This window comes from Oncorhynchus clarkii, chromosome 28 (genome assembly GCF_045791955.1).
Source record: "Oncorhynchus clarkii lewisi isolate Uvic-CL-2024 chromosome 28, UVic_Ocla_1.0, whole genome shotgun sequence".
Taxonomy (NCBI): domain Eukaryota; kingdom Metazoa; phylum Chordata; class Actinopteri; order Salmoniformes; family Salmonidae; genus Oncorhynchus; species Oncorhynchus clarkii.
In genome coordinates this window covers 32,280,436-32,291,385 of record NC_092174.1, presented here as the reverse complement: position 1 = coordinate 32,291,385, position 10,950 = coordinate 32,280,436, and the positions used below count along the sequence as shown (strand labels likewise).

Sequence of the window (10,950 nt, the reverse complement as noted above, 5' to 3'; positions counted from 1 at the left end):
TGAGGGAGGGAGAGAGCATGTTTATTTAAGTTTTTCGTCTCCCGTCTCAGACAGAGTACAGACTACAGATGATAATGAGAAACAGATCTTGCAAGGGAGGGAGAGGGAGGGAGGGAGAGAGGGAGGGGGGGTGAGCCTGGGAGAGCAAGGGGAGTAACATGGGGGAGGGAAAAGAAAAGGGCTGAGATGGGTAATGGGAGTAGGAAAGGAGGATGACAAGACAGAGGGGGTAAATCATGTAAACACCACAGGAAACAGCCTGGCCTCCTTATGCTCTCTGAATGACAGCGAAGAATCATGGTCCTTTTTATGACAGAGAGCACAGGGACATACAGTGAGGCCACAGCAAGGAGGAACAGCCCACCAGCCAAACATCTGGCTCAAGAGGGTCACTTCATTACTTTTTTACACTCGAGTTGATACCTTTAAAAAGTTTGGTGTTTGAGGGAGGGAGCGAAAACAGAAAACTTCTGGAAATACAAGGATGTACTGTCAAACTGTCAGAGGAAATGTAGGCAATAATCTATAGGCTATAGCCTACTTAACATATTAGTTATGTTAAGAACTGGGAAAAAGTTTTTTTTTAAAACGTAAACTAAGCACAGTATGTGAAAAGAAACATCCCCGCTCATGGACACAGGCAGGGGGAAAAGGGGATAGGAGGGTGAGAGGGTCTCATTGACTGACAAACGAAATGTCCAATTGAGATCGAGTAACGGTCCAAACTGGGCTGGGCAACTCACCCAAAGGCAATTAAGGGTAAAGGACGACAAAATATTTGATACACTTTTTTTTCTGGTTGGATAGAAGCTAGGATGGCGACAGAGCATTAGAATTAAAGACTGGTAGATAGCCTGTGATGGAATAGATAGATACCGGTCCTATGGCTAACGGACTTCAAAGAACTCAACGATATATTTATTTAAATCTGTCTTCTCCAAAACTTCGAATGAACAGGACCAAGGAAATTATCATTATGAAATAACACAGCAGATCACACTATCTGTTCAACTGGGAGTTCTCTTCATCCGTTTCGCAGACTTTTTTTCGCTTGCTGTGGGGATGGGGGCTGCGCCGGGTTCTGGTTGGGAGGAGGGGGAGTTCGAGTTCAAGTTGGTTTTTGAGGAGGACCCGACGCGCCAACTCCGGGGCCCATCCCCGCTGTGCAACGCGGACCAGGAGCACACTATCGCGGGGGAGAGGACAGAGAGCGCCCTGTCGCTCCTAGAGTCGAGCAATACTGGTTAGAACCCTTTCTTGAATAGTGTGTGTGAATGTTTGTGAATGTGGGAGAGATTGACCGAGAGAGAGATTGACAGATAAGGAAAGGAAGATTGAAGGCCGTTCAATGGTCCCCAATGTAGGCAACTCATCCACAACGTAGAGACATTCCTCTGTGTGTGGTGTATATAATGTGAATGATTTAGTTGACTTGTTCTGAGTACGTTTATCATTTATTTGTACAATTATTTGGCCTAATGTTCTCTCTCTCTCTACCCAGGTATAGAGATGAGTTATGTGTCTGATCAGGGCTCTCCAACCCTGTTCTTTGAGAGCTACCCTCCTGTAGGTTTTCACTCCAACCCCAGTTGTAACTAACCTGATTTGGTTGATCAACCAGCTAATTATTAGAACTAGACACGCTAGATTGGGGTTGGATTGAAAAACTACAGGACAGTAGTTCTCCAGGAACAGGGTTGGAGAGCCCCGGTCTGGATGTACTGTATGTGCACACGTGCTTATCTGTGTCTGGGGGATGTGTGTTCATGTGCATGGAGTTCTTGTGTTCTGTAGCCTACTATGTGTGCTGTGTATTGCATGCTTGTGTGTGTGTGTGTGTGTGTGTGTGTGTGTGTGTGTGTGTGTGTGTGTGTGTGTGTGTGTGTGTGTGTGTGTGTGTGTGTGTGTGTGTGTGTGTGTGTGTGTGTGTGTGTGTGTGTGTGTGTGTGTGTGTGTGTGTGTGTGTGTGTAAGAGCAGAACTCAATGTGGTTTTAATCAGCTGTGCGTGTGAGTGGAGTTAACAGCTGCCATCTGGATGGAACCGCAATCTCTGTTTACTGAGCATGCACCACATACACACCTCCCTCCACTCTCCTCTCCTCTCCTCTCCTCTCCTCTCCTCTCCTCTCCTCTCCTCTCCTCTCCTCTCCTCTCCTCTCCTCTCCTCTCCTCTCCATCTACTATCCCTCTACTCTCTTTCCGTTCTCCCTCTCCTCTCCCTCCGTTCTGCCTCTCCTCTCCCTCCGTTCTCCCTCTACTCTCCCTCCGTTCTCCCTCTCCCTCTCCTCTCCTCTCCCTCTACTCTCCCTCTGCTCTCCATTTACTATCCCTCTACTCTCCCTCTGTTCTCCCTCTCCTCTCCTCTCCTCTCCTCTCCTCTCCTCTCCTCTCCTCTCCTCTCCTCTCCTCTCCTCTCCTCTCCTCTCCATCTACTATCCCTCTCCTCTCCCTCCGTTCTGCCTCTCCTCTCCCTCCGTTCTCCCTCTACTCTCCCTCCGTTCTCCCTCTCCCTCTCCTCTCCTCTCCTCTCCCTCTACTCTCCCTCTGCTCTCCATTTACTATCCCTCTACTCTCCCTCTGTTCTCCCTCTCCTCTCCCTCCGTTCTCCCTCTCCTCTCCCCCTCACTCCTTTCCCCTTTCAGCTTTTGATACACACCCCTCTCACCCACTAAAGCATTTATTTCCTGCCCACACTGGCATACAACATGTATACCACACCCCAACCTAGGGATGTTACCACAGTGTATATTGTACCTTATAACTGATGCACTAGGCTGACCAATGATCCATACTGGAAAGTGATGCACACAGTGCTCTACAGTGAACCTAACTGTCCTGTACTGTCTATTGCACCACAGCAGGGAAATGTTTGATGTAAAAACACAAATATGGAACATTTACTTACCTATTTTATAAACAACCTTAAGCCCCCTCTACATTATTTCTGAAGCAATAGAGTTAGGGTATGTTTTTATAGTTGTAGTGGACATAACTGGTTACTCTGAAACTTTAATGTATTCTAGATCTGTACCATCTCTTTACGGTGAATTCAATAGGCTAAAGCTTACCATGTCAACCTGTAACTGGGAGACTACTAACAACCCTCTCCAACATTTTTGTTTGGTCACAGAGAGCCACCTGGATACCACTCACGTAGGCCAGCCAATCGGCATCCCTACCCCAACGTATTCTTCAGCCAGTCAAAGGGCTGGGATGCATTCCCCGCCCCCCAGACGTGCCTTGGTGAGGGAGTTCAGTGGGACCTATGAGAGCCTTCCAGCGAGATCTGTACAGGTGAGCGAATCGGAGATGTCCAGTTACTCTCCTGGTCAGTGAGAGTGGGACAGTGACTCATAAATGTATGTCATAAATGATGCTAAAAGCCATACAGTTCCCTACAGTATGGTTGCCTGACGACTCCAACAATTCTTCCGCTGCTCTATGTTCGCAACATACTTCAGTCTGAGACTGTCATCATTGAAGTCATTTGTGGTGAAAATGAAGGGTGTTGTACAAAAGAAAGTCATCAGCGATTGGATCATCAGTAACCAATCAGAGTATAAAAGCCAATTACGAATGTTTATTTATTTTAGTGATATTTTAGTTTAATGATTTTGTGATATTCAATTACGATCTTGTCTTATCGCTGCAACTCCAAAACGGGCTCGGGAGAGGCGAAGGTTGAGTCATGCGTCCTCTGAAACATGACCTGCCAATCCGCGCTTCTTAACACCTGCCCTCTCAACCCGGAAGCCAGCTGCACCAATGTGTCGGAGGAAACACCGTTCACCTGACGACCGAATTCAGCCTGCAGGCGCCCGGCCCTCCACAAGGAGTCGCTAGAGTGCGATGAGCCAAGTAAAGCCCCCCCGGCCAAATCCTCCCCTAACCTGGACAACGCTGGGCCAATTGTGCGCCGCGCTATGGGACTCCTGGTCACGGCCGTTGTGACACTGCCTGGGATCGAACTCGGGTCTGTAGTGACGCAGTGCCATTGAGCGCTGCGCCCTCGGCAAATTTCCTAAATGCCACTTTACCCATGTATGTTCTGAATCTGGCCCAACCCATCGGTTTATGGGACCAATCAGAACGGTTAGAATGTGTTTGCATTCTAGAATTTTTGGGGGAGGTACTCAGATCCCCACTCATTGCGGAGAAGAAACTAACGGCCGTGGGGGTGGCGTAGCATTTCTCTATTGTTAATGTTCTAACTTATCTGTCTCTCTCTCTCTCTCTCTCTCTCTCTCTCTCTCTCTCTCTCCCTCTCTCTCTCTCCCATCTCTCTCCCAGGTGTCAGAGTCCCATGTGTTGGAGTGCCCTAGCATCCAGATCACCACTATCTCCCCAGAGGATGACACTGCCCCAGCAGGAAGTAACTTCTGGGACACAGGAGGTGGATGGGACAGGGAGCGCCTCTACCTTCCCCTAATGGACCCATTCTGCTACCGCGAAGGCAGCACCGGCGCTGGGTCCCTGAGCCCAAGCCCTGCCTCCAGCCCCTCCTCTCGCGGCTGGCTCAGTCCTGCGTCCAGCTGTGATTCGCTGCTGGTGGAGGAGGAGGAGCTCAATGAGGTCACCTCCCATTTCTGCCTGTCACCCTCCTCCCGGCCCACCTCACCGGGGGGTAAGAAGCGCAGGAACTCCCCTCTGGCCTCCCCCTGCACGTCCCGCAGGAGCAGCTACTCTGAGGACCACTCCTGTACCCTGGAGGGAGAAGACTCCACCTCTCAGTCACAAGCTCACAACAGCAGCTTTGAGCTGAGCATTCCACAGAAAACTAGGAAGACGTCACTGGAGCAGGTAAGGTGGCTGGCTGGTGGTTCTTAGAACTTAGGTTCCATAGAGGTTTGTCTTGATGCTCAACCAGAAATCCATTGTTTGTGTCCTCCAGGTCTCCCCCAGGGATGTGGAGCAGGAGCAGGGTCCAGCCCATAGCTCCCACTGCCCACTGCCAGAGCCACTGCAGCAAAGGAGAGAGGTTGCATCCATGGGCATGGACTACCTGTCTGTGCCCCCTGCTCTGGGCTGGGGGAGGACCAGAGCCAGCGCCCACAGCCCTATGTTCAGGTTACACACTATGTTTATACAGTATCCCTCAACACTGTGTTGACTTGCCATTATTATTGTTTGGATGGCCAGGATAGCCCGCTCCGCCCACACATCTGACAGGTCCATTGTTCTTACAGATCCAATGCTCTACCGCCACTTGATTGGCCACTGCCAACTCAGTTTGACCAATATGAGTTGCGTATCGACGTGCAGCCCCGCCCACACCACCGAGCCCACTACGAGACAGAAGGAAGCAGAGGAGCCGTCAAGGCATCACCAGGGGGACATCCGGTTGTTACGGTATAATAAATTGATTAAATTAAAGAAAGCTTGATTTGTTTATGGCTTCAATCCCAGACTAACATATACAGTATATATCTAAACAACAGCTCTCTTTTCTGTCTCTCCCAGCTGACTGGGTACACAGAGAGACAGCCCCTCTCTTTGCAGGTGTTTGTGGGAACAGCTGATGACAGGTCCATCCGGCCTCATCCTTTCTATCAGATACACAGGTAGGTTACCGTGCAACAATACACCAATCAATCTATGATAGTATGTGCTACATCAGTGTTTTGATGTGTTTTTGTTTTTATTGTTAAGATGCTTCTTTTGATCCTCAGGGTAACAGGTAAGATGGTGGGTACTGCCAGTCAGGAGAGTGTACAGGCTGGCACCAAAATACTGGACATCCCCCTCAACCCAGAGACCAACATGACTGCCCTGTGAGTATCTACCAGAGAGATAAAGCTCATAGATATCAACGGCTTTGTATGGGGGTAACTGAGTAGGCAGAAAGAATAGCTTTCCTGTATGTGTGTAAATACTAGGATGCACTTTTACATGCTATTTTGCACTGTGTGAGTGTCTGTCTGTGTGCTGAGTATAACAGCCTATCTCTGTTTCAGCATTGACTGCGCTGGCATTCTGAAGCTGAGGAACTCGGACATCGAGCTGAGGAAAGGAGAGACAGATGTAGGGAGGAAAAACACGCGTGTGCGCCTAGTGTTCCGTACCCACCTCCCCCTTGGCCTTCCCGTGGCCCCGCCTGGACGGATGCTGGCCCTGCAGGTTACCTCCGTGCCTATTGAGTGCTGTGAGTATGGCAGGTAGCCTAACGGTTAGAGCGTTGGGCCAGTAACTGAAGGGTTGCTGGTTTGAATACCTGAGTCAACAAGGTGAAAAATCAGTCGATGTCCCTTTGAGCAAGGCACCTAATCCTTATTTGTTCTAGTAGTGCTGTGGCTGACCCTGTAAAACAACACATTGTGACAATGCAAAACTTTTTTTGAATAGGTTTCTGAATATCCTAGTGAATCATCTGTATTCTGTTCTCTCTCTCTGTGTCTCTCTGTGTCTCGCTGTGTCTCTCTGTGTCTCGCTGTGTTTCTCTGTGTCTCTCTGTGTCTCTCTGTGTCTCTGTGTGTCTCTCTGTGTCTCTCTGTGTCTCGTTGTGTCTCGCTGTGTCTCTCTGTGTCTCGCTGTGTTTCTCTGTGTCTCTCTGTGTCTCTCTGTGTCTCTGTGTGTCTCTCTGTGTCTCTTTGTGTCTCTGTGTGTCTCTCTGTGTCTTTCTGTGTCTCTCTGTGTCTCTGTGTGTCTCTCTGTGTCTCGCTGTGTTTCTCTGTGTCTCTCTGTGTCTCGCTGTGTCTCTCTATGTCTCGCTGTGTTTCTCTGTGTCTCTCTGTGTCTCTCTGTGTCTCGCTGTGTTTCTCTGTGTCTCTCTGTGTCTCGCTGTGTCTCACTGTGTTTCTCTGTCTCTCTGTGTCTCCTCAGCCCAGCGCTCTGCTCAGGAGCTGCCAGTGGTGGAGTCAGTCAGTGTCATATCGTGCTCTGTGGAAGGAGGGGAGGAGCTACTGTTGGGTGGATCTAACTTCCTGCCCATGTCCAGAGTGCTTTTTATGGAAAGAGGGACAGGTAAGGGGTTCGGGATAGGGGAAGTTAGAAGTTAGGGAATATAGGATTTTTTATGAAAATTAATCTTAGGTTCCCACAAAGATAGGATAACATCACATTTGTGTGTGCGTGTTCTTTTTTTCTTCAATGTGCACCATCCATGAAATTAGGTATAATTAATATCCATATTTACCAGATGGAAAGCTGCAGTGGGAAGAGGAGGCACATGTTGACCGTGACAACAGTAGTGAGGTAAATAGTATGTTTCTGGGTCTATTTGTGTTTCAGTGCACATGTATTAAAACTGTAATGTACATTGTTCATATTGTCATCCCACAGTGCTTGCTGTGTGTGCAGATTCCAGCCTATGGTGACCTGTCTGTGAACCGCCCAGTATCTGTGTGCCTTTATGTCTCCAACGGGAAGAGGAAAAGGAGCAGCACTCATTGTTTCAAGTACCTGCCGGGTGAGTCTCCCTTCACTTCATCCATCAGTCTCTCAGCTTAGACTGGAACTATCTTTGTTGTTTTTGGTTCATTTTGAAAAATGTATCCTGATTTATCTACGAGGTTAGGGGCTTATTACCACTTATTTTCTCTCCCTCTCTCACTCTCACGCTCTCTCTCTCGCCCTCAGTCATGTTTAAAGAGGACGACCCTCTGCTCTCGCATCCCTCTGTCTTGCCCCTGGAGGGGGTGACACTCTGCTCCATGGGGGGGCCCAGCAGGGTGGATAGGGGTCTGCACCTGAGGAATGATCCCACGCCCAAGGAGAGAGGGCTAGCTTTGCACCTGCCCCCCTACCCTTCAGCCTACTCTCCCCCCTATCAAGGCCATGGCTACCAGGAGGAGTACTGCCACAAGCCTGAAGCTGTGGGTGACAGCAGAGGTTCTCTGTCAGAAAGACGCCCCAGCTTTGAGAACTTGGAGCTGGGCTTCACCGAGCTACTGCCTCCCCTGTACCCCAGAGTCTCCCAACCTCCCTCTCCCTCCACATGGCTGGACTCCCCATACCTGTCCTCCTCCCCCTCTCCCTCCCACTCCTCCTCTCTGAGTCCCTTCCCCGCAGGCAGCCCCATCTCCTCCTCCTCTCTTCCCCCCATGACTACCTCACCCTACCCCCACTACCCCTACCCTCAGGAGGTCTGCCCCTCGCCTCCTTCCAACTCCAGCCCGTATCAGGACTTCTACCCACCACCATACTCCCACAACGAGGTATGGGACCACCAGGGCAGGGGACCTCGGGAAAGGGAGGCTCAGGCTGGGTCTAAAATGCAGACGACCCCCCTGGAATTTGCCAGCTCATCATCTATTCACCACATTACATTAGAGGAAGGTGAGAAGTTTGCATGTACAAGACAAAGTTCTAATTGGTATTGATCTCCATTGTTACAAGAATAACAATACATATAATATAACATGTTTGATGGATTGATATACAGCATAAATTAATGTCTAAACTTCTGACTGGCTGCTGTGTCTTTTTGACTACAGTGAATGAGTTCATAGGAGAAGACATCAGATCGTTCCAGACGGACAGCCAACCAGGATGACAAGCTCAGTACTGTCCTGTCTGGTTCAGTTGTTATAGTATGAAGCGCTTTATTGCTACCATATCACACCTTTTTCTATGCACTTGGTTTATGATGTATTGCTCAAATATGACAATACTGAATGGGGATTAAATGGCAAGGGAACAGTTGTAAGTATGATTACAGATACATTTTACCGTTTATATAAGGGAGACTAATGTTTTTAACCAGTTTTCAATATAAATTATACAAGTAAATGTGTGTTATTGGTCTGTTTGTGGATATGGTTTTGTGTGTGATTGAATAGCCGATCTCTCTCCTCCTGAGGGTAACATCTATTATCACTGAAGATAAGTCAGTTTCATTAGGCCCATGTATGCATACAGCCTAAAGCTAGGCTAGAGTGGCTGAGTGAATGCAGTCTGGACTCTATGGAGGCTCATTGTGTCAGAGACGCTGTAGAAGGACAGATCTCCTGCCCTGTGATCCAGGTACACTCTTATCCTAGAGGACTCGGGGTCAAATAGTTTAGTCTCTATGTTGTTATGTAGGAAACTACAGGCTTATTTGACGCAGAGTAAATTCCAGGACTTCTCATTATGAGGCCAAACTGGGCTTCTGGACCAAAGCCCGTCCTCCTGATGTCCTTGTATAAGACTGGTATGTAAGGGCCTCTTCCCGCTCCACTCTACCTCCCAGTAACAACAGCCTCTCTACACAGCACCTGGATACTGTGAAACCTCTCTGTGTGGTTGAGGCACGGTTTGGGCTCCTTCATTGTCACTTCCTGGTCTCTTTCAGTCAGGTGGAGATTGTAGAATGCTGTGTTTGGATCCAATGTGAGCTGACAGAAATCTATGGAGAGAGGAGAGGGAGGAAACAGAACAGAGGTACTTACGACATGTGATTAGTGTAGAATAGACCTTACATTTTGTGTAATAACATACATTTATACTTTCATTTTAGCTGTTTTTTTAGCAACAGTGTCTCCTGGTGACAGTGAAGAAAGGCATGGATGCACAATTGAATGAAATAGATAATTGATTTTAGATATATTTGTGAAGTATTTCTCTGAGAGGGGCTCTGGGGTGTACATAATCTCCATTGTATTGACTGCAGATGGGGAAAGTTTTCAATTAATAACAACAAAGGGCTCAATCTGATTGAGTGGACCTGGCAGGGCCTGGCTCCCCTGTGTCAACCCAGGCCCACCCATGCCCACACCCCTGATCAACAAAGGGCTATCAACAATTATGCACCAATCCATTTTAGAAAAACGATTGAAGAGCAATATCATTTTTCCCCCAGTTTTATGAAATAGGTTATGAACCACTGCCAAGTTCTATTTATGTAGTGGTGTGGAATATCAGACATATCAGTGTCACACCTGCTCTTAAAATCTGAAGCCAATTCTCTTTCAGGATGTCTTCCTGTCTCTCTGTTAGTTCAGAGCGATAGGTCTGACCCACAGGGACACTGGATTGGTCTGGAGTTTCAGGAGGGGCGTATAGAGACGGCCATATCTACAGAGGGAACAGTGAGAGGATACAAAATGATACAAATTAGAAATCCGTCAACATGCAATCATTGTGTTTAAAAAACTTTTTTTACATGTAATACTTGATAATACCTGGAGGAATGTGATCCTCTGTGTGTGAAAGGTGCTCCAGTTCAGTGTTTCTTCCTCAGCTCAGCTGCCTGCTCCAGTCTCTGTGTGAGTCCTTCAGGCTGACTCACTGCAGTCTTCTCCTGGGCTCTGATCAGCTCTCACACCTCACAGCACCTTCTCTCTATGGAGTGTATCAGCTCAGTAAAGATCATCTCACTGTCCTCCATTGTTGCCTGTGCAGAGTGCTGGTGGGAGACGCAGAGAGTAACCTGCAGTAACCTGGAGACTGTGTACTCGTGCAGCCAAAGACTCAAACCCAGAGGAAACTGTGGTAACCAGGATAAATGCGCAACCTGTGCGCTGCCTAATACCCACTCCTGGACCCAGCCATGAGAACCATGTGAGGCACACTGGGATCAGTTACATCCAAGCGATAAATCCTCAAAGTTATGTTGGGAAACCCAACTTGCTGCAGCACAGATATCACCAATCATCATGCACCTGAACAACGCCCAAGCAGCCACCACACCCCTAGTGGAGGGAGCATGTACACCAGCCCTTGTCCTTTGCTGTCATATTCCATTGAGATAGCCTCCGCAATCCAATGAGAAAGACACTGCTTAGAAAATCACCCTACCTTGAGCTGGATTAGCGAAACAGACAAAAAGTTGGTCACGAACTGGCATATCCTTGGTCCTATCCATATACAGTGCCTTCGGAAAGTATTCAGACCCCTTGACTTTTAACATTTGTTACATTACAGCCTTATTCTAAAATGGATTAAATTCCTCAGCAATCTACAATCTACACCCCATAATGACAAAGTGAAAACAGGTTTTAACATAAGTATTCAGACCCTTTGCTATGAGA

At 48.1% G+C, this 10,950-nt stretch overlaps 1 protein-coding gene and 1 pseudogene across 1 annotated transcript; one reads left to right on the top strand and one right to left on the bottom strand.

Annotated features, from left to right (window-relative positions):
- Positions 1 to 783: 783 nt before the first annotated feature.
- On the top strand, positions 784 to 8,728 carry LOC139386961 (nuclear factor of activated T cells 4). Its single transcript, XM_071132873.1, has 13 exons — positions 784 to 1,243; positions 3,132 to 3,295; positions 4,292 to 4,801; positions 4,893 to 5,068; positions 5,188 to 5,350; positions 5,462 to 5,562; positions 5,671 to 5,772; positions 5,956 to 6,143; positions 6,821 to 6,961; positions 7,137 to 7,192; positions 7,280 to 7,406; positions 7,577 to 8,275; positions 8,434 to 8,728. Exons 1-13 carry the CDS (start codon positions 1,063 to 1,065, stop codon positions 8,490 to 8,492), a joined length of 2,667 nt encoding a protein of 888 aa, XP_070988974.1. The 5' UTR covers positions 784 to 1,062; the 3' UTR covers positions 8,493 to 8,728.
- An 84-nt stretch (positions 8,729 to 8,812) lies between these two features.
- LOC139386754 (stonustoxin subunit beta-like) lies at positions 8,813 to 10,307 on the bottom strand (annotated as a pseudogene).
- Positions 10,308 to 10,950: the final 643 nt, after the last annotated feature.